The sequence below is a fragment of the Antennarius striatus genome, chromosome 18 (assembly GCF_040054535.1).
Source record: "Antennarius striatus isolate MH-2024 chromosome 18, ASM4005453v1, whole genome shotgun sequence".
NCBI classification, from domain to species: domain Eukaryota; kingdom Metazoa; phylum Chordata; class Actinopteri; order Lophiiformes; family Antennariidae; genus Antennarius; species Antennarius striatus.
The window spans coordinates 17,734,895-17,761,619 of record NC_090793.1 but is presented as its reverse complement, the minus strand read 5'-3'; the positions used below and the strand labels follow the sequence as shown (position 1 = coordinate 17,761,619).

The 26,725-nt window shown below is 40.7% G+C and overlaps 1 protein-coding gene across 4 annotated transcripts; it reads left to right on the top strand.

The window, feature by feature from the left end:
• The first annotated feature begins 360 nt into the window (after positions 1 to 360).
• asph (aspartate beta-hydroxylase) lies at positions 361 to 21,186 on the top strand. Of its 4 annotated transcripts, XM_068340163.1 has the most exons (10): positions 4,680 to 5,051; positions 5,150 to 5,238; positions 6,420 to 6,578; positions 7,155 to 7,199; positions 8,278 to 8,346; positions 15,233 to 15,316; positions 16,205 to 16,401; positions 16,640 to 16,702; positions 16,933 to 17,758; positions 19,137 to 21,186. In XM_068340163.1, the coding sequence occupies exons 2-10, from the start codon at positions 5,160 to 5,162 to the stop codon at positions 19,142 to 19,144; spliced, it is 1,530 nt and encodes a 509-aa protein (XP_068196264.1). In that variant the 5' UTR covers positions 4,680 to 5,051; positions 5,150 to 5,159; the 3' UTR covers positions 19,145 to 21,186. The 4 variants fall into 4 exon arrangements, with proteins under 4 accessions (XP_068196265.1, XP_068196267.1, XP_068196264.1 ...); XM_068340164.1 differs by lacking the exons at positions 4,680 to 5,051; positions 5,150 to 5,238 and adding an exon at positions 361 to 500; XM_068340166.1 differs by lacking the exons at positions 4,680 to 5,051; positions 5,150 to 5,238 and adding an exon at positions 3,853 to 4,109.
• Positions 21,187 to 26,725: the final 5,539 nt, after the last annotated feature.

Below are 26,725 nucleotides of genomic sequence, written 5' to 3'. Positions count from 1 at the left end.
GTAAATATCTGTACATGTTTATATATGTGTGTGTGGTGCCTCCGTTCTTAAACATATTGATTTTCAAATCTGTCGAACAATTACTAAACATGCTCCCGTACGATTGTACGAAGATATTTTTAAAAAATGGCGTGGGGAATGTTTTCATCACTAGGTGAGTATCAACCATCTTGCCACGTTCTAGGCTCGCAACGTGGAGGGCGGGGCAAAGTTAAAACTATCCACACGGTTGAATAAACTGAACGCCTCTCGCATTCCATTGGTCAGAAAATTAACCCACCCCGCCCACTCCGGTGAGGTCTGTTTCTGATTGGTTATGAAAGATATCAGTCTTAAAGTGGGCGGGATCTTTGTGGTTGTGAATTTTATGAGGCAAGAGAAGCACATTTGATTTTCTCTTTACTTCAGCCGCTCCAGTAACTCCGCCACTCTTCCTCAGGAAGTCTATCAGGGAATCGCTATGGCTTCTAAGAAAAACGCTAAAATCGTAAAAAACAAAGGTAGGTGACATTTTCATGCTTTTTTAAATTTAGTGTAGCTTGTTGTGGCGCGATGTGCGTTGCAAGCATTTAGGTTGCAGTCGCAGGCATTTCAAAGTTAATCGGGTGTCAAGCTGCTAATTCATTCCCGGCCCTGGTCCTGGTTTGCTATCTTAGATTATTTATCATGTGTTCGCTGCCCTTTGCAGATTATCTGGTTTTAGCAGGTTTAAATCTGGGTGAAGCGAACCTGAACGCTTCATAGAAATAATATTTGCACAGGTCTTTGAACGTAACCACAAAAACCACCTCCGCCCACATGGAAACACAAATGTTTCTGTGACGCATTAGTGGAAACATTACACGAGATTTTGAATCGTGTTATTCCGTTAGCATCGCCGTTTTGTGATTCAGCAGCTGTTGATCCGGTAACTAGGCTGGTTGACGACAGCGGCTCGTCCCCCCCCACCCCACCCCACCCCACCCCACCCCCCAAACCCTCCGGGATTACAGCGGGACTCACACGCGACAGGGACCGTTAGCATTTAGCTAAAGGCCCAGAACCGAGCCGCGGACTGTGGGAATGTGTCGCAGCTCCCAATAGTTATGGAAGCACTGTCCCGACCAGCCGGGTTGATGTGTCCACACGTCGAAGCGAGAGTCACCCCGCCCCCCCCAGCTTCAGTGGAGCCTCTTATGTTCACGTGTCATTTAGAGAAGCCGTGGGTGGGTTTAGACGTGGCTAGTGGGGGCCTCCTTCGAACCCGTACCCCGAAGTAGGAAGAGGCTGGCTCTTAAGTAAAACCTTATATCTATATATTTATAAAAAATGCGTGTTATTCTTTTCTTAAATCATGAATGATAAAATGATACAGTGATTTTAAAATACTGAGGCAGTAGCCACCTCATGCTAACACGTAGCCTTACGTAAATAAGTGGGTCTATTTTGTGCGTGTTGACGCAAACTTCACTGTGTTGCCAGTTTGGGCCTCCGCCAACCCCCTTAATGGTTGATGGACGCTCCTTTTGTTTGTGCGCAACGCCGTTTCCAAATGAATGAAAGTGATGACTCACAGATATAATTCGGCTGCAGAAAAGTTTGGACACACAACGTGTTCTTAGCGTGATGTGCAAACTTTTGTCTCATATTGGAGATCATCAAGTTTATAGTTGTAAAAGTCAGAGAACAAAATGTTCATTTTTTCCCTATGTGTTAAAAGCCCCGCCCCCTGGAGTCCTGCAGCGTTTACATATTTCTGAACGTACTGTTCGAGTCAAGTCATAGTGAGGTAAAGGTGGTTGATTTGAAATGTTTGGAGTCATAATTAAAAAATAATACTGTTGTATGTACAAGGAAAAAATTGTTAAATACATATGTGATCAACTGTATCATAAGTATATTAGTTCATTAAAAAAAAAAACCCTGACAGATGCAGATAAAATAGTGTGTGAATGTTTGGTGTCATTCATGGTTTCATCACCCTCCAACAATTAATCTAAATATAATTTTTAATTTGTTACATTCCTGCACATATGTTCTGAAGGAAGTTTAGATTATTGGTTTAGAGGAAATAATAATGCGATTTGAATGACCCACAAATGAAAAGGTAAACAAAGCTTTGTATCATTAAACACCAAGTCTTGATTATCAAATATTGAATTTTTGCACTCTTGCAAGTCTAAAACAAGACAGTAAATAGTGAGTTGCATAAAATGTGCCACTGATCAATATGAAAGGTGTGGTAATTATTTGTGCAATTAAATAATGGATCTTTGATACAGTATTTCACAACACGTAACATTTACACTATATATAAATACACAGTATGTTATGTATTCACACTACAATAAATGTCTTTACACTACACTTCGATTCAGATTTCACTCGTTTTACCTTTTTTAATCATTTCTTTATTTGTCCTGTATTCTCTTTACATATTCACTTTTGCCACTTCCACAGCTCTTCTCAGCAGCAAGTATACTGAGCTGAATGTGTGTGAATGCTGTGATGTGTTTTTGCATTGAGTTTTTCTCTCAAATTTACTGTAATCCTCGACTCAGAAACATGTTCATGTAACCTTGCATGCAAGTGCAGTGCTGTGTGTATTTATATCAGAGATGGTTATAATTGTTATGTTTTCATTTTTCTCACTGTAACATAATTTCTATTGCAATATAGTAAATATTTTACTTTCATTTTACTATGATGTATGTGCAACCATACTTGAACAGTGTCCTCTTTCCAAACATCCATACAAATGAAATATATTACAGGAGAATCACTTGAGATCATTATAAAAGGTGTTCACCCTATCAGAGTTCAGTCCTTATTTTTTATATCCTGTCCCATCAAAACAGTTGTGGTGAACATAGTTGTGGCATATCCGTGCAGGTGGTCCTGTGTTCACTCTGATTGATGGCTTTGGTGCCCCACAGTGTTGCTTGTTGCTGCACTGTGGAGCTGTGGTTGGAGACGTTTCATTATCTGTTACTGTGAGGAGGCCTCTCCTGATTTGTAGATACTTTCCAGTGATTTGTGGGACTCCTTTGAATGCAAATACTTATTTCAACTCTTAGGAAGGTATTTAAATCCTCAGTGGATTACAGACAGGTCAACTTTAAGAATGATTCCCACCTCAACTATTTTTAAAAAATTCCTCAGAGGACTATGTAGAGAATTAAATCAAATTTCACATATACTCTGTAAAGACATTGAAGGTGTGCATTTCATAATGTATTTCCTCCATCTTTTTTATTTTTACATGTTTACATTCATTTGAATTAAGGTGATTTTCATGTTGGTTTATTCATGTGAATGTATTACAGAGGTTATGGTCTGTCTGCATTAGAACATACTGTTCTTTTTTTAAAAAATGTTTGTTATTGCACAAACTTAAGAGTTTGATTTTCAAATGATCCAGGCTGGTGTTAGAATATATTGCTTATGCAATATGAGGTGTCATTATTAGAAGATGCATTATTTTTTTAAAAGTATATTCATGATAAAACCAAAGCTTAAGAAACAAAAATCTGGTCTGTCTTTTGGAACAATTTTAAAAATTAAAAGAATTCTGAACTGCCTTACTGTGTTTGAATGCTTTTGCTGTGAGCCAGTGATAATTTCTCATTAGTGTGGGACTAGCTCAACAACTACACCCCCAGTTAATACAACTTTCTGGGGATTTCTTACGACAAAGCACAGGATGGGATTTGTTTCTAGGCCCTTTAGTATGCATAGCCTCAATCGTTGTGCAACATCATAGGTTCCAGCACTAGGAAATAGATTTAATCCGTTCCGAAAGGAGTGGAGATCCTGTCTTTAATTTGTTCAGCTATTGCTCTACCTGACATGTGTCAGGAGAAGATGTCAAAAACTCAGAGTGTGAGTGGAATGGCCTCTGGTCTGCAAACCTGCACATGTGTGTACAAGCATGAGCATGCAGTTGCCTTACAGCCAGATGGAGGCGGTGCACAGCCGCCCTTACATAAGACTTTGGAGCAGAGAGCTCAGGCTGAACAATGTGTACCGAGCCTCACAGCGGAGACCCAACCGAGCTCCTTGTGTGTGGATGATCTGTGTGTAAATACACTGCTGTGGTCGCAGGAGAATGGAGCATGTAGAACAGTGTGGTATGTTTTTGCATGCAATTTTTTTTTGTCATCTCTAGGGGTGTGTGAGTGTGTATTTATTTCTGCATCTGTGTGAAGATGTTGGATAACTTTTTCTCTGTGCTTTTGGGAGTTGTGTCCACATTAGGTTGTGTGGTTTGCTGGAATATTCCTGCAGGCTATTTCTATATTATCTTGTTTTAATGTGTGTATTGTTGGCGTGTCTTATGTTTGCATGGATGCTAAACCAATTGGGAGGGGAAGAACAAGGCCTCTGCTTAAACCTGTTCACACTCTGTTCACTTTTGGGTGTTTTAAATGACAGTGAACTGAATGGGTGATCCTCCTTTTAGTAACAGCAGCTGCTCTAAATGGAATAACAGCAGAACAACACCCCTATAACAAACATCTCTCACCTGATCTTTCAAGAAAGAATTGCTATGCAAACAGTTGGAGTGTCCAGCTCCTCCCTGTTCTTGCTAGTCTGCACATTTTCTGCATGCTTCAATATTATATATACATTGATTTCTGCCCAAGCCAGAATTTTTGTATAGGTTTATTGCTTGACTTGATTCTGTATGTATTTTTATATAAAACTTCAAGAGTCTGTTTAGAATAGTTTGACGTCAGTGCTGTTGAAGCCAAGAGTTGGGAGAAAATGATAAATTGTGGTTGAATCTCTGTTTGTGTCATTTCATCTGTTGACTCAGAAGGAAGTGCGTTGGATAGTCTATGAAACCCATCAGAGGAGTGGGGGCCAATCCTTTTAAAGCTGTCAAGTGCCTGTCAGCCTATTCTTCTGCGTATGTCAGGAGCAGCTGGTCTAATGGCGACTATAAATAGCTGTGTTTGACCCTCAGAGCCATGTCAGTGTCAGAAAAAAAAAGAGAAAGGATTCCTGACAAATGAATAAGAGTTTGGAGGAAGGAGGGAAGGGGAGGGACTGAAAGACGCCACGAGGAGGTGAGACCAAGAAGAAGAACTACTCCTGTCGCCCGAAGACTGCATGTAGCTGCTTTTTTTTTTTTTTTTTGCCAGTTGATTCCGATTTACTTACCCAGGTTGGCAGGTATGGGGGATCCAGCCGCTCTGGTTGAACCCTCCACCGCTCCGGTCATCACAGCGATCCCCACGTTGGTCGCTGGTGAAGGTGAGGAATGCTCAAGGTCCACTGGGCTGAAAAGGACGAAGGAGTGTGGAGGTCATTGTTTGGGCCTTGTTTGCTTTGAAGGGTTGACAGAGGATTAACAAAAAGGGTTTTTCAGTTCTGAAATTTGATCTAACCCCGTAAGCTCTAGTTTTGTGGTTTTGGAACCAAGATCTCAAATGCTGGATGTATCTTGGTATTTAGCGGATGTCTTGTTTGCTTTGTGAGTCTTTAGTCAGTTTCACACAAATACAATCTAAACCAAAGTGAGGAATTTAAGTAATCTTAACCAATTTAACTTCCTAAGTGACCAAATGTGCTTTTTCAAGAGTAGTTCTGATAAGACATATCTTTATCGGAAATAAAATTGGTATTTTTCAGCTGCCTGCAGATAAGATAACGAGACACGCCAAAAATATTGGAGATTTAAACGCATCTCAAGTGGCTTACAGATTTTATGGATTAAAAGGAAATAGTCTGTTGTTCAATGCATGATCACTGTATTGCTGTCAATGGCTGCCGTATCAATGGGTTTCATTATAAATTAGATTTAATAATACGTTTGTCTGAGCAGGTTGGTCTCGACAAGGAAAATTTCGATATGTAGTTGGAATAGTGCTGTGTGTGTGTGTGTGTGTGTTTGTGTGTGTGTGTCAACATCATGCGCTATGACACCTGTTCATTCTCTCTGCCACTATTTTCTCCCATCATGCATTGTGAGATGTTATTGACACCTCCCCGGAATGGCTTTTTGAATGTGGCCAGAGGGGTTCATGCACTTAAGTACAGTACATGCTCGTATGTAAATACTACATCTCCCATGTTCCTTAGTTTATGTCAGATCTGTTAGGTCAATAAAATCAGTCGCAGAGAATGTTCACCACATGCAGCGGGTAGGTCTTGCAGGTTTTCTCACTTACAGAGCGTGAAGAGGTTGTGCTCTTCAACTGTGAGAGACGGAATATAAAGCAAAAATCTAGAAAATCATAATTTTTAAGGAATTAATTTGCATTTTATTGTCTGACATAAGCATTTTATACATCAGAAAAACAGAACTTAAAAATTTTCTCCCAGCTGTAAAAAACAGCTGAAGAAACTTTATGGAATTTCTCTGACAAATGTTATAGGTTCATATAGAAGTCTCCAAGGAAATGTGGACCTAACTTAATGTGCTGTCTTTGCAGATGGTACTAAAACGCAATCAGCCAGTAAGAATGGGAGGAAGGCCGACTCCGGGTCCAGCAGCAGCTTCTTCACCTGGTTCATCGTACTGGCTCTGCTGGGCGTCTGGACGTCTGTAGCTGTGGTTTACTTCGACCTGGTCGACTATCAGGGAGTTCTGGGTGAGTACCGCTGTGCAGCACATACATCAGAAGTGCTAACTGTCTTCACTACTTCACTAGACCCTCACTGGGAAGGCGTTACAGCTACTGTGGCTCATATATTCAGTCACATTTACATCATCTGTCCACAAATGCAATTCTGCTCTGTCGACACGTGTTTTAAAAGATTTGGAGGCATAAAAAGTTTCCAAAATGACTGCAAACAAAAGTCAGTTGCAGTAAAGCAGGATGTCAATATAGAACAGTTGTTGATTTAGTGTCAACGCGGTGTTGCTGAGTCTCCAGATAATGTAGTCGGATCTGTCACTGAATCTAATCAGCTGAGCTTGTAAAACATCAGATGATTCGCTCTTGATTGAATATTAATGTGTTGACTAAATGATAGCAGATTACCGTTTCATGAATAACCTTAACTGATCAATGACCCCTCATCAATCGGTCTGCTTCCCTGATATTGATTGTTGTACGTCAGAGTCTCTGATCACATAATGCTGTGTTAACTATGAATTATGTATGTTCTGATTTCTTGATCCTGCTAATATTCCAATATTGTGTGTGTTTTGTGTTTGCATGCAGACAAGGCAAAGGGCTTACAAATTAACCTGTCTGAGGCTTTGCAAGGTAAAAAACAATAAAGAAATAAAGAAAAACAAAAGGTGTATTTCTGTTGCACCCTGAATTACATTCGAGATTGTTGTCTTGTGTTGAAACCACACACAATAACACATTCCTCTTTGCTTTACATTCTCTAAGTACATGTTCTAGGGAGGGTTTAGGTTTTCAGTTTGTCCTGTCTGTTGTTTGAAAGTGAGTCAATTTCAAGCAAAACAAACCCATCAGGTGTTTGTTGGGGTTCACTGAGAGTGCAAACAGCACAGGGCTGACTAGCTGGTAACTGATTAGCTTAGCAACATGTGGTGATGCTTCCACAGTGCTGCAAATAATAGTGTGATCTCCACAATGTGTTATCATTAAGAATTCGGTGCAGCTGATTCTGTCCAACACTTGCATGCCCATTTGTTTTATTCTGTTCTTATAAATCAATTCTTCCTGTATCTGTTTCAAATTAAAAGCTCAATCATGTTTTAGTGGTCAGAAGCCTTTCATTTCAAACACAAACATACTTGAAATCCAGCTAATTTGATATGTTTTAATCTACACATTTGATCTATTATTTGATATTAAATGTTTGAAGGAGATAACTTTAATGTTTTTCATTAATGGCTTTTTGAATGTACGTAGTTTTAATTTGCAGCAGAAACAGTATGTAGGATTGTTTAGCTGTTTAGGTATATGCTCTGGTGCTACTTTACATTTGAAATTAAATAGTTTGTAAGAGCGGTCAAATATGTTGTGTTCCATGTTCCCTAGGTACATTGGAAGATTTCTGTTGCATCAAAACTTCTTTAACCCATTTATATTCAGAGAGTCCATTGTTGTTAAGTAGACATTCTTGAATGAAAGTCTTTATTTTTGTCATTTCATGTTTTATCTCATTGTGTCTTGTTGTTTCTTTTAAAGAACCCACCAAGCTTTTAGCTCATTTGAACCTTCTTATAAGTCCAACACAGATGGAAGTTAACTTAAACCATATCTAGAGTTGAGATGTTTTCATCCAAGCTTGGTGAATTCCTTGTACTTGATTAATGCATATATGTAAATGGAAAGTCATGGGTCTGCATGTTTGTTGCTCCTGTAGGTAAACTGGTGGCGTACGACACAGATGGCGATGGAGATTTTGACGTGGAGGACGCCAAAATTCTTCTAGGCAAGTTGATTCTTCTGACAGTACAACTCATGCTAGTGATGCGATCAATGTCCTGCAGAGAGAACGCAAAGCAAATCATTTGTTGAGCATCATCTGAAAAAGTTCATCAGTGACATTAATACTCTGCAGTTCTACAGGACACTGATGAAGTGTGTTTGGTAATAACAGCGAATGGCAGTTTGGTTTTCTTTTGCATGACTGAAAAATCTGATGAGTAAAAAAATATCCCATAATAGCCGTTCGTCGTTCATCTGGTTATTTCAGATTGTGATTGTTCTCATACGCATCTTTATTCTAAGAGGTCACAGATCTGTGCTATGTGTGTGTACTAACAGAGTGAGTGAGTCAACCATTGCTGTGATAGTTGGAGGAATTTCTGTAACTGTTTTTAAAGCTTTAATTGTTCACATAGGGAAAGTTACCAGCTGTTTCTCACCTGGCATTACAGACATTCAAAATGGACTAAAGATTTAACATTAGATCATGACCCACACCCATCCCCTAATGCTCGTACTGTGATTGTTCTTTGTGGTTCAGCCCATCCTGACTCTAATCTACAGGGTGTCCCAAAAAGATGTACATATAGACACCCTTGGGCAGCAGGTAACTAAATCATTAGTGGGGTTTTTTTTTTTCAGATTTAAATGTATTGAAGTCAATTATAGCAGCCAGACTAAAGTAAATGCTAGTGGAAGGATGAAAATACAAAGTAGTAGAAGTGCAAAGACAATTTGAGGAAAGAGAGTGAGTCCTGGAACGTTTCAGCTAAATCCAAGACAGTCCGCGTGTCAAGCTTCTCCTGAGGACGGGACTCCCTTCTAAATTGTCTTTGCACTTCAACTGTATTTTCATACCTTCCTTTTTCTGAGTCTGGCTGCCATCATTGATTTCAATGCATTTCATCTGCAAAAAACCCAGAAACAATTAATTTATCAGTCTACACTTTTTAGCACACTTGAGTTACTGCAGGTACTTCCATGTTTTTCATCGCATAAGACCCTGTCAACACGGGCAGGGTTCTCAGCTCATCGTCGTGGCGACACCACACATCCGTTTTCTTTCCCAGCCATTGCAAAGTGAGCTTGTCCATCGGTTTTGAGAATCTCTAGCCTCCTGCTTCCTGTTAACCTACACTAGACCTCTGAAACAAAAGTTTGACTAACACTTTCGCTCTTCAACGTCACGTTCTGCTGCGTATTCTCATTGAAACACACGTTGACTGCACACACACCGTTCAAAGGAGTTGTGCAGCATATTGAAGTACTGGTGTTAATCACATCTATGTGCTATAATGTGCTTCCACAGTACACTGTGGCTGCCTTTTTTTAAAAGTATCTTGGCCAGGCGAATAATACCGGTTGCTTTGTTTTGCCAGTTATCTATGCAAATTCCAAGTTAATATTTCTAAATATCAGGACAAAATAATGTGTGTGTCAGTAATAGATGGTGATCATTAATGTTGTTTTCTGTTGAGGTGAATGTCCTATTTCATTCCAAACATGCGTTGTTGATTTTTATACTAAATCAGCAAAACGCCACATTGACAGGCGGTCGGAATAGCCTGATGCAAACATATCCATCAGTTGCACTAATTAATTATTTAGTAATCAATTAATCTATTCTGATAAGTCTTAGTATTGAATGCTCGGAAATACTAAGAGAAATATGAAAGAGAAAATAAAAAATGTGACAACTCCCTTTTTTTGAAAAACTTGTTTTTTTAAAATATGATATTAATTAAAACTTTAAAACTGATTTATTAAAACTGATCATTACCTAAATGCACTAAACTCATTAAGTCCATTTATTTGCAACATTGTTGTATAGAAAACTAAAATTCCTGCTGCAGGAAATAGACTGATAGACGTTCTTCACCAGTCAGTCATCTTTGCCTTAATTCACTTGCCTTTTCTCTTTACTAGTCTTAATCTTAACTAGGAAGCACTAGTTCATGTGAAATGCTACTGCTAACGAGGTCCAGTCTACTCTCTGGGTTGTATTTGTCGGCTAGTGAATGCTTTAGTTTAAGCTGCTGCACAGATGAACGACTCCACTGATGCTGATCCTCTATGACAGCACAGAAGCCACACTTGTTTTTCCTCTTTGACTCACACTGCAGTTCTCTCCTCGCGCTCATGACCTCACAGTTACAGAGAAAGTGAGCATGCTGCACCACAGGAACAACAATCTGGATGAAATCAAGTGAGCTGTGCAGCCGTCAGGGTTTAAACCAAGTCCTTGAGGCAAATAATTCAATGAGCATTCAAGGTACTGGAATGATTGAAGCCTTAATGACAAACGTGAGTGAGTTTTGGTGTACAGTCGACCTCCATGGTGACGCCTGAGTAGGTCCCTCATTTCCTAACCTATGCTTCAAACTTCTTACCTTCTCCTCTTGTTTCCCTCCCTCCCTCCTTCCTACTTTCTTTCATCGCATTTATTTTCCTCAATTCGATCCCACCTTTATTATTTCTGTCTGCAATCGTTTTTCCGCTTTCTCCATCCCATCATCTCTACCTACCTTGCTCCCATTATTTTACCACCCCCCCTCCTTCCCCTGTTTGCGTAGGCCTGACCAGTGAGAGCGATGGTCAGGGTGAATCCGAGGTTCTCGATTGGTTAGAAGAAGTGGAGGAGGGACGATCCGATTCGTTTAACGGGTTCTTCACTTTCCTCTACGGCCTGATTAACCCCTTGGAGACCTCGGAGGAGGAAGACGAGGAGCACGGTGCCTCGGTAGGAACTGTGGGGGCAGAGGAGGAAGATGAAGAGGACGATGAAGCGTTCGGAAGACGAGGCTCAAAAGGTGACAGAAGTCAGGGGCAGAAGATCGTCATTGTCGGCCTCCACAACCAGTGACGTCAGACCAACGGCAGCAATTCAAATAACACATTCGTCTGAGATTCTGGACGACCAGCGGCTCAAGTTAAAGTGTCTGGAGGGGGAAGTAGTTTGTCAACTTCCTGTGGCAACTTGCTGCTGCACACTGGATGCTGCTCCCATCCCAACTCTCACCTCCTGCATCCTCAGTGACTCCACAAACAAGCTGCGTTTTTATATCAGCGAGACCCAGACAGTAAAGCTCTTTTCAAAACGTCTTTAATGATGTCGATTCTGGTGCTGTGATGCACTTTTGGGTCACTATGATACTCAGGAACACTTTTAGAAGCCCCCACCCCTCAAGAAAGCTTTTAGGACTGGATTAAATCTTTTTCGACAGCAGTCAGCAATACTAATGAACTCAACATGCAGATGATTTGCACTTGAACTGCTGCTCTGTTGTCCCTTTCATTATTTTTCTAGATCCACATGACGTAGATCCTGATCCTGAACGTATTTATTCTAAACTCCCGGACTGTAATTTGCAAACCTCCATAAAGCTCAAGGATGCTGGTTTGTTTTCATGGTTGTGTATAAAGATGTGTTTTAAGATACGACCTGTTCATAGAGACAAAAAAACATGTAAATACACCCTGAATATATTTTGATTGGAGGTGGTCGACACGCTGACATGTCAAGCTTGGAACTCTCCCCTTATTGATGATCGTACGCTTGTTATACGCAGTAGGTGCTTAGGTTCATTAGAAAACGCCTTTAGGTGTCAAACTGACGTTGCTCGCCCTGCAGCCCTTTTGACAGTCCTCTGCATCAGCTCTGTATTTGATGAGAGGTTTCACACCTGTTGTAGGTGTGAAACCTACAGCAAGCAGTCAAGATCCACATTCTTTCCAAAAGACACTGAAGGTTTGTTTTTTTTAATTGTTGTACATAGTCTGAAACTATCACCCTCCAAACGCCAGTGATGGGTAACTTTCTGTAAATTGTGGAGGTTCTCCACCACACTGGTGGTTGAACATTTCTACCTGTGGTACATAAAACTACATCTTGCGACGCACCACCTTCTTCTCTTCCTCTGATTGGCTCTGACCCTGACACGTTTTACTTGCATTAACCATCACTGATAATGAAATGATGATAAGGAAGACTGAGGAGGAGACGCATTTAAGGAGGAAGTTTTGCGAGTCATTTGGTGATAAAGGAGTCCCAGAGACTGTATTTCCTTCTCACCAAGGACAAGAGAAGCCATCGACACAACTTGTTTACCATTGGAAAATAGGAGCGAAGACATTCTCAACTTCTGTTTGTCGGTCTTCTGGACTCTGTCAGACTCTTCAGAGATCAGGGAGATGATCCAACAAAAGTCTCGGTGTTGTCACCGGAGTTTAGTCAGGATCAGGACACGACTATTGGACTGTGAGAAGACAGTGATGACCGTCTGTGGTTGAGAGTGAGGAGTCAGGTGAGGGGATGTAGATTAAATAATGAAGCACATTTATGTAGAGACTCGTTTCTATTGTGATCATAGATCGTCTTGCCTCGTCTCTTGTCAAGTTGAAATCCTGGATCCTGTCTTGAATTATTCAGTCATTCAATATATTAAAAATGGTTCTGGTTCCACTTTGTTCTGGCTTCTTTAACTTTGTGTTCAATATTATATTCATTTTCCAAGCTGCTGGGTCACGGGGGTTGCTGGCGTCTATCCCAGCTGACTTTCGGTCGAGAGGCTCCAGCAGAACCTGGTGCTCATGTGATGAAGGTGTTGGCTTTGTTCAGTCTGAGTCAACTCATCATGGATATTCAAATCTTAAACGGCAGGTGTTTTGTCAGTGTGTCTTTAAGCTGTTTGTACAAACGGAGCTGCATGACCAACATGTGATATAAAGACTGGTTCTTCCTGCTCAGGAGACGAATGGAGGCAGTTTCTTTTGGAAGAGGTATCCTGTTGTTAATGCACTGAACTGGAAGGTGTAAGAAATTCGTCGCATATTCAACAAGATGAAGCAAATAGTGTTAAAAATGATTATAAAATAGTCTTACACAATCTGAGTCATGTAAAATCAGAAGTAACTGGGCTTCCATTTACGGTTTGGAAAAGAAGCTTCTGACTAACATCAGTTAGAACCGGCAAATGTGAGGTCGAACATCTTCCAACATAAAACGTCATCCGTGCATGTCTACCACAGTAATCATTACGGTTTGCCGAACCGTTACGTTAATGGTGTGTGATGACGTGTTCTGTGTTGTAATGCTGGTTTTATTTGTCTGGCTTCAGACGAAACACCCGGAGGAGCATCAAGGGGAGCTCACAAAGGTATCGCCATGCAGCCGCCTGCATGACTCTTTGCCGTGTTGCATTGTGGGCTGAATGTTCAGATTACTCACAACTCACCATGATATTAAATCCAGTTGTGTTTGACAACCACATTAAAACCCTTCAGGCGTCTCTTTGAGTGAATCAATAACTCGTTTGAAAGAGTTGATTTGCCGTCATTGAGTTCTAAGGTTGTGATGAAACTCGTGTTGATCCAACTGCACGCACCTTCTTGCTGTGTGGTGTGAATTTGAGCATGGTCTTCATCATTATGAGGGCTGAAATGCCAAACAGTGTTCTCACTCGTCCACCCTAGAAACCACTTCAGCCAAAGATGTGGGCAGGACGCTCCGAGAGGCTCTAAAGAAACAGTTGACCATCATCCACGAACGCGTGGAGGCCAAGAAGCTTGCCAAGCTGGCTCTGGCGGAGGTTCGGGCGCTGCTGGCCAAAGAGGAGGAGGAGAAGGAGCTGGAGCTGGGGAGGAGAGAAATAAAAGCTCGAGTGAAGGAAAGAGTGGCCACCAGGCTAAAAGAGGAGGAAGAGAATATGGAGAAGGAAGAGATGAAGAAAGCTTTGGAGAATCTAGCAAAGGAAAAATCTCAACAGGAAGATGAGAAGAAGGTTGAGCACAAGGATGAGAAAGAAGAGAGAACATCAAAAGGTGGGGAGGAAGACGAGAAGTTGGAAAAGCAGGAGGGGAAAAGAGCAGAAGACAAAGGGAGAGGAAAAGAGAAAAGGAAGAGATCCGACAGAGGAGGCAGGAAATGAGCGCCGAGCTGAGAGCTGTACAGGATTGTCTTCGATCACGTGCTGGACGGTTTAAGTTGTGTTCAACACCACGACGAGTCCAAGTTGAGTTTGGTGCTGGGCAGGATGTGTCCTTCACATCAAAGATCTAAAGACGAGTAGAATCACAACCTTTAATTTAAAGTCCCGATTCAAATCCAAATTATGCCGATTTGGCCTCTTTTATAAAACCCCCTTTGGGTGAACGTTGTCTCGAATCCGTTTGATAACAGAACCCTCTTTTTTGGGGGGGGGGGGGGTTGCACCTCGTAACTTGTATCTGATATTTTTGTTGTTGTTTTTCTTTTACTGTTTTAGGCACACGTGAATTTTGGTGGATTTTTATTTGTGATGTTCTGATGTTCACCTTCTGACAGTGATGTTCTATCAGTGTCGGTTCAGGTGGTCGGCTGACAAAACTTGTTTAAAATTTATCTTCATATTTATCTTCATTGTTATATACCTCTGTATTTCTCAGTCTTTGTGGAGAATGAACTGGCAATGGTTGTGAAGTGTTTTTCTCACCTTATAGAATTTGTGCCCCACTGACTTGAATGTGTTCCCGTTTATCAATAAACTTCCTTTTTCCATTCAAGCTGTAGTTTGTTAAAATCAAATAACTCTTGTCTGATTCCTCCAGAGAGAGAGAGTGTGTGTGTGTGCGTGAGTGTGTGTAAGATCAACGTACATGTCAGACATACACAAAAATCAACAAATAATAAGGAAATAATTGTGTTTGAGAAACGTTTCAGTCAGCAAAAGAAAACCTGTGCCTGTGTGTTTGTTCGTGTACAGAATGAGCTGCATTTGTTCATTTCTGTGCATTCTAGTGTTATTTTTATGTAGGAATTACTAAACAGGCTGACACACACACACACGCACGCCCTGTGCCTCTACTACACACACATTTCCCATCACCAACCTGTGCGTGATGATCTCATGTAGGCCTGAAAGAGAAGACTGTCGTCTCTTCCCAACAAGAAGCTGCTGCCCAGGTGGAGACCCCCGAACCTGAAGCAATAGTAGAAGGTAACACACACACACACAGCTAGCAGTAGGTTGATAGCAGTTCCTAAATAAAGGAAAGACACATCGACAGATTTCCATTTTACCAGCTGCCCCATCGGTAACTAGCATTTGTTCATCCATGAATACATAATCCTGTTTTATCTGAATTTATTTTTATAACTACCGGTACATGATAAAAACTCAGTTTTAAATTTTTAAGAAGGTGCTGGGTCTCAGTGGTTTCTCCAGATTTCCAGAACATACTATCTGTATAACCTTTGTCCAAATTTTCTGCCAAGCTGAGTTAAAATCAATAGTTTTTATTCAATACTGTTGAAAACTACTGCAGATTTGGAAGGAAACAGCCTCTTTAAGTAACAAAACAAAATATTTATGCTGATACTTGATAAACTAACAGTTTAGAGCAAAATTATTTGACCCTTGTCGTTTGTGAAGTTTGTTGGCACCTGTAACTGAACTAATGTTGAGTTATTTTTTATGGGCACTGTGCCATTTTTCCTGAAACTAGTGGATCTATACTTCAATTAATAGCATCTAAAAACTATACTTCAATTAATTTGCATCTAAAAATGTAAGTAAAACAATCAGACTTCTGTGATGCTCAAATGTGTTTGTATAGACAGCAAGGATGCCTCAGTCACATAAAGGTTCTTGTTCTTTGCTGTTTTTAGTTAACATCATTAATAAATTAATGTTTTCAAGCATCCAATAATCTGGTGATCCAGCTTGTCTCCATTCAGAGATAACAGTGATAATCCAGGCTGAATTGAAATTATAGTGTAGCTCAAAGTGGGTTCATTCAGTTGGACATCAAGTGTTACTGATCTAAATACTGACTAAACCCCCATCAGTTAAATCTTGTTTTTCCACAACTCTTTGTCTCGCCAGAACCCGTTGTGGTCGCCTCAGAGTCTGAACCGGTGCTTGAGGCTGAACCTGAATTAGAACCTGAGGCTGAAGCAGAGCCTGAAGCTGAACCTGAGGCTGAGGCTGAAGCAGAGCCTGAGGCTGAAGCAGAGCCTGAGGCTGAACCAGAACCTGAACCTGAGCCTGAAGCTGAACCAGAACCCGTGGAGACTTCTGAGGTGAAGACCAAAACCAAAAATGGCTTTATTCAATTCTTTCAAACTTCGCTGCTCAAACTAGAAACTACAGTACTAAATGTACACAAAGAGCCGAATAATTATCAAGAACTTTACATCGTCTAGTCGTTATACCGTGTTGAACATTGAATATTTAAGGATATATTGATAAATTGAATATGTAAAGGGCTGGTTATGGTTAACTCTTACTAACTGATGGATGATGTTCATTCTTTTTCAGATAATTGAGGAGGATCCAGAGGTGATTGAAGATGAGGCTGTTGCAGAGGAAGAAGAGGAGGAGGTGTGTATTTGATAACTGCGCTGCTTTGTTAACCTTTAACCTTGTGTTTGTACGTGAGTGTATTGATAATTTTCCACTTGGAGCACAACGGACAGATTGAGCCTCCAACCCTCTGATGGGTGCTCCATGTTCCTATTATTATTATTACTATTGTGTGGTCCAACTTTTATTTGCTTGAAGCTGAAGTTGATTCTGCATCACCTAACATTTAACTATATTTCATGTTTAAGGCTCCTCCAGCTGAGGAAGAGCCGCCTGCGGAGGAGATGATGGCTGACCAGCTTGCAGAGGAGCTGGAGGACCTGGCAGCAGAGCAGGAGGTGGTCTCAGATGTTCAGGAGCAAGAAGAAGAGGAGGCTGCTCCTCTGGAGGAACTGGCCCAGGAGTCTGTTGAAGAGGAGGCACCTCCAGCTGAAGAAGCCATCGAGGAGGAGGTAGAAGAGGAAGCGGTTTATTCGGAGGAGCCCCCTGAAGAAGAGGCGGCTCATTTGGAGGAGCCTGCTGAAGAAGAGGAGGCTCAATTGGAGGAGCCTGCTGAAGAGGAGGAGGCTCAATTGGAGGAGCCTGCTGAAGAGGAGGCGGCTTATGTGGAGGAGCCTGTTGAAGAGGAGGCAGGACTCTCAGAGGAAGCTCCTCAGGAGGAAGTAGAAGAGGAAGAGACAGCTGCTCCTTACGAGCCAGTTGTAGAGGATGAGCCTGCTGAGGAGGAAGGGACTGAAACTCAAGAACCTGCTGGGGATGTAGCAGAAGAAGAGACAGCAGAGGAAGAGGAGACGTCAGAAGATGCAGCTGCTGAAGAGCCCGCTGAAGACGAGGCCGAAACAGAAACGGAGGAAGCTGCTGATGAGGTAACAGATGAAGAGGAGGCGGCAGCAGGGTCAGACGAGCCAGATGTAGAAAACGAGACTCCTGAAGAGGAGGAGCCCGTCACAGAAGAAGCTTTGGAGGATACAGGAGCAGATGAAGAGGAGTATGCTGTAGAAGAGGAGGAAGCAGCTCCTTCAGAAGAGATGGCCGACACGGAAGAAACTGTAGAAGAAGTGGAGGAGCCATCAGGTAAAGTGGACAGAAGTATAAAACACACAAAACACTTAGACCAGTGAGGTTTAGTGTCAACAAAACAAATTAAACATCCAGAGGAACACAAACACGATCTCGGCTCACGAGTTAGTGACAAGCATCAGCTCCTGCCCAATTCTACAGGTCTCCTGAGAGCTACCAGGAGAAAATAGAATCTCCAACCCTCCTTTGGACCTGTTTGGGTCCAATGAGACCAGGTAGTCCTCAACCTACGAACACCATTAGTACTATTCCCTAAAAGTTACCAGAAACAATTACAGGACATAAAACAACATAAATGAAATAAAGTACTGTAGTACCATAATGTAACTCATCTTTAGATCAAAGGAGGAGGAGGGAGAGTTGTTGTCGATGAGGATCTACGGTAGTCGGACCCGGCGGCACACCCCTGTTCATATCTACAAATGTTCATATCTTGAGGACTACCTGCACATTTTTCTTCCATGATTAATACAGTCATTTAGGATTTTAGTCTAAAAAGTAATAGTTTTTTAACGGACATCGTTTTTAGAAATTTTCAAAAAAAGAGTCGGAATAATAATATAAAGTGAAAAAATAATTTTGTGGTTGCCCAGGAAAGAACATAGAGAATAAAAGTGTTTTGCATTCGAACGTTCAGTCAGGAGTCGAGCAGCTTTTAGCACACAGGATACTAGAATCGTCAGCTGTCACTAACCCAAAAGAAAACTAATAAAGTTTTACTAATCAGGTTCTAACAAGAATTCTCGCAAGGGTCTGGTGTTCCGGATGATGTCTGTGAGCAGTACTGTCCTGACCCCTTGCTTGTTGCCTAGGCAACAGATCAGAGCCAAAAATCTGTGTCAGCACAACCTTCCTGAAATGGCAGAATTTATTTTTTTGAGTCATTCTTTTTTTTTTTTTCATATTAAAAAGGAACTTGGTGAATTAATTGCAAGAATAGTCAAATTTTTGGAAAATAAGATGTCAAAAAGTGATTACTGTACATACATTTATATATGTGAGCTTTAATTTGTATTTTTTGCTAAATCTAAAATTATTTGCATTTAAAATATAGATGCATGCACCTGATTGTGCACTAAAATGAAACGAGTTCTTTCCTGACTGGTCACTGCTCCTCTGGTTTGTATAGAGATTAATTCAGCAGTTTGATTTTAACCAACCAAATCTAGAAGAATATTTGGAAAGCTCATGATTTAGCCTTCATCATTCAGTGTGCCTTGTCAGACAAAAAAATGTCCTAGTTTAAGTTGGACATCATTAAATTGGACCTCAGGGGCCACCACTTCAGTTTAGACTTAAGGCAGGGATTGAATTGCAGAAATGTATACACATTTCACATTTGAAGATGAAATCCTGTTTGTGTTTCCCGTAGAAACGTAGAGACAGCCGCCGTTGTCACGTGCTGACGGAGCAGGAACCCACTGATGCTGCATCAGCACCATCTGAGCACGCTCAGAGCAATGATGCAACTCTCCATCTCCGGAGAAACAAGTTTCCACGACAACACTCGCCTCCTCTTCCTCCTCCTCCTCCTCCTCCCCCTCCCCTCTGGTTTTAATCCTCCCTTTCAGTTTTCATTTCGGTTTAATTGTGTGTGATAATGAATTGTTTACTAATCTGGTGTGTGTTTTTTTTTTTTTTGAGTCTTTTCTGTAAGTAGAGCATCTGATTTTGTTCAGAGCGATTTAGCTCTATGAGACTGTGACCAGATGTGAAGTCTATATGCTCTACTCTGACAGTCTTCTACCTCTGAGACCTGTGACACTGATCCAGCCTGAAAATTTACTTTGAAGTTTACTTCGTCTTCCTGGAGCTTAAATCAGTTGTCCAGGAAAATGTAGTTGAAATTCAGACCTGATCAAACGATCTCTGAGATAGAAGACTCTCTACTTTTTGCAGTGAGGTCTGGTCACCTGTCCAGACCCGTCTCTTATGAGCTATGTCACATCCTGGTCACGGTGTCGTAGATCCTATGCAGGTTTGGCGGGACGTGTGTGCGCCCCCCTACCTAGATCATGTACCACTTCAGGATGAGCCATATGCTAGCACCTGAATTCAGAGAAAAGGTTTGTGTGTGTGTGAGTGTGTTGACAATCTGCTTGATTGATCCCCTGTGATCAGTAGACGTCGTGTTTTCCTCCACTTATCACTCGACTTCTGTGTGTTTGTGTTCTGTTGATTCCCTTGTTGCGTTATTTTTTTCCAGCTTTGATTATAAAACCAATCGAATAGATGATTAAATGAGTCTGAGCTGAAGTTGTGAATTTTAAGGTCAGCTCTTTAAAGCTAATTGTGATGTCATTTTGACACTATGGGTAGTTTGAAGCTGGTTTAGTCGAGCCTCTTGTCAACCCGGTTACTCATTTCTTGATGTGATCCAGATTTGTCTTATTTCTGGCTGACTTTGGGTGAAACCGATCAGGTTATTATATTTCTGTGGAGGTTAACCACAACTGCTGCCAAGTTAAACTAGATAACATGTTTCACTCGAGCGGCGACGGATCACTGTCCCATTCTCTAGTTGTGTTCTCCTAACGAGAAAGTCTTGACAGCTTATTCTTTTGGTCACTCTTTGCTTTTCTCCATTTGAGTCTTTGATCAATGATGGCAGAAAACAAAAGCCTATCTCACCTGCTCCCGTCACACAACTACTACTTTTGGAATCAAGCAGACCAAATGTTTTTTTTTTTATTTTGAAGGTGATTTGACACATTCAACTTCCCTCTTTGTGTTGAGTCATCACAAACTAAAACTATCAGATTGTTGTTTTGTGTTTTATGGACGTAACACATTCCAAGTGGTGTAGTGTCTTTTTCTGAAACACTTATCTGGTCTTTTCTATTTAACACTTTGTAAATCAATGTGAACTGTAGTTTTAACATAAAAAAAAAATTCACAATCTAACTATACAGAGAATCTACATTTTTTAAAAGGAACATTTTAAAAAAAAAAAAAAGTACTCTGAGACTAAAGCTTTTTTTTTTTCCTGAACATGCTTTAAAAGCTTTTTACAAAGCCATAGGATGATGAGAGGCAGAGTGGACAAATGAGAAGACAAGCAATAAAATGAGAACCGCAGAGTGAACACTTCCTAACATGACTAATCTTTATTCAGAAGTGGCGTACAAGCTGGAGCAGGCTGTGAAGACATGGACGGCTGTGCTCCTAGATGAAGGAGTTGGCAGTCAAATTCCAGTGTCTGCAGGAGTCTGGGCTGTGCAGTATTACAGGGAAATAAAGTTGCTGGTTTCAAATCGCCCGTGTGTCGGCTTCCATGTTTTTTGCAGATTGAATCCGGATCCGTAGATGCTGACAGGGGTCGTTAACTTATTGTGAAGAAGTGATCGATTGTGTAGAAAACATTCCCAGTGTCAGTTTTCTGTAAATGAGCTGTTGCTGCAATAAAAGTTTTGGGACAACGAAACAACACACGACTGTTTGTATTTATGTTTGCATGATGCATCAACATGGAAACACATGGAAATAAATATGTATATATAATACATAATTTTATATATTTACAAATATGTGTATATGTAATTATGATTGTGTATACGTAAATATACACACTTATGATGCCTATGCACACATATGCATGTATTATACAGTATATACATATACACATGTATGATGTATTATATACATCTCCACAAACAACTGGAATAAGAATTGAAATTTTAAAAACAACCTGCTTGTAAAGGATTGCATTCAGGAAGATTTAACCCTTTAATATCTGATTCACAGTGAATGTATACAGTAGACCAATCTGATGTTATGTTAAATAATTTAAAGAATAACTGGTAATTGCTGTCGAACACTAGGTGGTTGAGAAAAGTGTTCTTGCTGTAGGGATGTAAAAATGTTTGTAAGGGTTAAAAGAACTTAAATCCAATTAAAGTAATGCCTCGCTGCAATGTAATTATGACATACTTGTGTTTTATTAAATAAAGTAACTTAATATTTGGCTTTGTTGACAAATATACTGTATGTATGAACACTCCAAGTCTTGTATTACTTCTTTTGGCCACAGGGTGTCACTATATCTCCATTAAACACTACACACGTTGGTCTTGTCCAGCAGAGTACACACACACACACACACACACACACACACACACACACACACACACACACCTGGTGCTCCATCTCCAAAGAGGTGTGTGCTAACATTTGTAGCTTAGAAGCTACAGTAAAGATTTCACCTTAAATCGAGTTCAAATCACATCCGTCCTAATCATTATGGACTTCTGGATACTCGGATTACATGATTTAGGCTGTAAGGACACATTTAATTTTTAAAACTAGTCCATAGTGTCTCCATTTGTTCAGCAGAATATCACAGCATTGTTTTATTGAACCCAAAAACTTTCAGTGACTGACTTTTATTTTGTCGGTGAATAATTCTAATGAGGTCCATAAACCTTCACAGATGTGCAGGTTACTCATGTCATGTTCACCAGCCTTTTTAAATGAACTGTTAACCATCCTTTTTCATCACAGGTACTAGCTTAGCGCCTTATGCTGGTGACAATTGCTAATTGTTGTATGATTCCTAACTTTTGAAATGTTAAATATGAAGATATGGCAAACTGAAGCTGGAGACCGAGCAGCTAAAGCTTTTCTGAATTTAGAGCTAATCTCACCACCAATGTGCAAATCACTGTTAAAAACAATCCTGATTAAAAAGAAAGGCTATTAAACACAATCACATGTCTCTTGCACTTTAAAACAATTTTTGTTTTTCAATTACTAATTTCTTTTCCTTTATTACTTTCTTTTGCTCAGTTGTTTTTAATTATTGTAAAGACCATTTCCTGTTCCTCTGGAATGCTTTTCCAGAGAAGTTTACAAAATTAAACTTCTTTTAAATCCCAGTTGAATCCGTTCTTTTGTTTTATTTTGCTTTTAGGTTAATAATTATTTTTAACATTTTTAATTACACTACTTTGTTTTTTAGACTGCACTGAAGTCTTTCCGGCCCCATAAAGAGCTGGCGTCTTATCCGGGGTATACCCCACCTTGTGCCCATAGACAGCTGGGATAGGCTCCAGGAGACCCGGGGGCCCCAAGTCGTGGATGTCTGATAGAGCATTCAACCATTATACCAATGTCATCACTTATAATACATCGTAGGGTGCACGTAACATGATATGTCTGGATAGACTTGAATTTTCACATTTCTTGTTATCTTCTGATTGATAAATAGGTTTCCATGACAACTTCCTAACTCATGTCATTAACCATTATGCAGTCCATCAGTTTCCTATAATACTACAAAATTACAGACCAGGCAGAAAAGTCTGTTTTACAGACAGAGCTCTGAAGCACAACAGAAGTCCTATCAAGATAAATCACCTCTAAAGTGTTCTATGGGCTCACTGGAAGGTTTTCACGATGCTTCTACTTATAAATTTGTGATAAATTATCAATACGTTTTGAATGTTACTGGAATCTGTCCACCCTTGTCCTCTGCTCCCTTACTCACAAATCTTCAGCCTCTGTTTGGGGGAGGGGGGGTGGGGGGGGTGATGGGTCTTCAACCACAAAGCTGGACGCACTAAAGCCCATAAACTGGATCTCATGGACAGTTTGTTATGTAAGAAGGAAGACAATGTTTTTTTGCCTTGTCAGCGTCTGTGTGTGAAACTGTCACACACACACACACACACACACACACACACACACACACACACACACACACACACACACACACACACACACACACACACACACACACACACACACACACACACACACTCGTCTGCAGTCAGGTCAGAACACCGATTGGTCGGCCTGCTGTCCTAAATACTGACTGCAATACACACTTCATCTCCACTGTGTGTGTGTGTGTGTGTGTGTGTGTGTGTGTGTGTGTGTGTGTGTGTGTGTGTGTGTGTGTGTGTGTGTGTTTGTGCTCCAGTGTGCAGAAATCCTACTGAGCTCCCTGGCATTGTTGCCATGGTGAATTTCTGACTGGCCAATCAAAGCTTTGTCTGCAGAGTGTGTGAAAACACCTACACAACACACAGAGTAGCACAAACTGCGTGACACACACATACATGCGACACACACACACACATGTGACACACACGCGTGACACAGGTAGCATTCATGCTCTGACATGTAAAATCACGCCTGTCTCCGTCTCCACCCGCCCTCCACCCACCCGCAGTCTCTCTGCTCTCTCTCTCCATCTTATTGCCATGGAAACTCTAGATTGCAGGGCTGCAGTGGGTGGGGGGGGTGGTGGTGGTGGTGGAAGGGGGGTGTAGTTAGAAGCAGTGGGTGAGTGAGCTCAAAATGGCAGAAGAGGCAAACTGGGGTAGAAAATATGAAATTATAAATGGATGTAATATCTTTTTAAAAATAAATCAGTGCTTTATTATCATTTTTATAATGTCCCTGTTTTCTCTTTCTTCTCCCGTCTCTCCCTTCAATTGATCAGGTATCTGACCGTCTAAATGTGTGTCTGTGTCCACTTCCATTCACTGCTCCTTCTTCCCCACCAGAGACCATCATATCACTGACCTGATGACATCATCATCAGGTCTGATCCAGTCTAATGAGCTGATCAATACATCCATTCTGACACGTCAACTTTACAGTGACTTTAAAGCTTCATCACACGAGATGAACCAATGGCCCCAAAAAACAAAACTGCAGCTTTACTTATTTGCGGTGTGGTTCATGAGCAGCGATGCCGGATGTTGGGACCAACCAGAATCCAGGTGTGAATAAGAACCAGAAGGATGAAGCTGAAAAGCTGAGTTGTCATCCTTTTAAACTTATAACAACTAACTACCTACCAACTTATAAATATTGTATTCACACTATGAATCCATCGATTAGCTTTTAATATTGAAATTTGGAAATCCATAGCGCTTGAAGACCTTTTACAAGATTTAGACGCTTCCATGTGGGCTGAGATGTGTCTAATGTTTGTTAGAACTTGAGCCCAAAACTGTTTACTACTTTGCTTACTACTTTATACTACTGTGTTTACTACAATGTTTACTACTGTGTTTACTACTGTGTTTACTACTGTGTTCACTACTGTGTTTATTACTGTTTACTACTGTGTTTATTACCATGTTTACTACTATGTTTACTACTGTTAATTACTATGTTTACTTCTGCCCTACTTCTGTACTACTGTTTGCTTCTGTGCTTACTGCTGTCTTTACTACTGTTTACTACTGTGTTACTACCATGTTTACTCCTGTGTATACTACTGTGTTTACTACCGTGTTTACTACTGTTTACTCCTGTGTTTACTACTGTGTTTACTACTGTTTACTACTGTGTTCACTACTCACTGTGTTGAGCTCATGTCTATTAAAGGTCTTGACCCCTACCAGCTCCTAGAATGAGGAGGTCCTGCATCGACCCTGCAGCCCACCCACTGGTGAAACGGAGCTCAAACACTGATCAGACTCAGCTCCTGCCGTGACGTAATAGTAGGAGTGATTGACAGGAGTGACAGACATGAACCTGGTCTCGTCAACGCATGAACACTCCCCATTCCACGGATAAGGGTGCATTCATCCCCGAGGTGAAGATCGCTGTGTCCAGCAGAGAGGTAGCAAAGTCAGACACCCAAGTTGTTCAGTGGTTGGTTTACAAATCAACATCAGTGCTTCTATTCTGTCCTAGATAAAGGAGAACAGAAGAAACTGTGGTTCCGTTATATTCTTTATGACATTGCAAAGTGGTACGGGTGAACTGTGGTGATTCTGGGACTCTTATGTTGAAAAGACGAGATTAGCCACGTGGCAGATATACAAAAAGACTGGCAGAGGAAACCAAACGGACACAGTTGATATCAAACTTTATTTTGGAACAGAGACACCACTGGAAAACTGAAACTTGTGGACGCCTGCCATGATCTTTACAGTCACTCAGTGTGTGTGTGTTCACAGAGTCAGTCCGAATCCAGCCATACAGGTCACACACACACACACACAACGGGTAGACCTCAACATTCTCTGACACGTACAATTTCTGTTGTCAACACATCGTTTGTTGGCGTTAGGGTTACAGAATGAGTAAATCCCAGCAGCCGTCTTTACATGTACATTTTATTTAGAAGCAGTAACGTGACCCACTGAGGGGACTTGACTTGTCCTGTTGAAACAAAGTGCAAACCTTAATAATAACTTACATGGTAATCAGAGTTAGCACGCTAACATGAATGAACTGAGAAAAGGAACACTTGGAGCAAGACCAGCGATATTATATGAGCGTGGAATGTTTTTAAAATGTAGTAAAAAGGCAAAACTTTATTCAGAAAAACTCTTGTCATGTAAGTGGTTCCCAAACCTGAGATGGACGGAATAATTAGATATATTTTTCCAATAGTTGGGTCAGTTATATCTTCGGGTGGGTCGTCTGTTTCTCATAATGCGACTGACAAGCTGTTACTCCACAGATTTGACGAATAGATCTGCAGAATCAGTCCTGGTAATATTTTAAAACTGCTTATATTTACATATAATGTTTACATTTCGATGACATGTTTAACTGTCTAATATGATAGGTTGTGTGTATAGGTCAGCCAGCCATGCAGTAAATTGAATGTATAATGAAATAATATGTACAGAATAATTCATATATGTAAATAAAACCACTGAGTGACGACACAAACCTCCACAAACCGTCACTGGTACAGGTTGAGACAGTGGATTTAGGTGTCAGGCTGATGCCTGTAGGAAACCTTAAAGCAACATGTTCGTTTAATAATAATGTTTCCAAAATCAGCATGATCCATAAGTCTGACATGTGTATGGTATGTATTCCTTGTATGCATAACCCAAAGTGAAAACCTCATATTTCCAGGACTGACATATTGACTGTCAACAAAAAAAAACAAAAAAACATAACAGGCATTATCTACACACTCCTATGCTCCAATGAACTACTAAAACATACTTAAAATGATATCAGATTGTAAAGTTTAAGCCC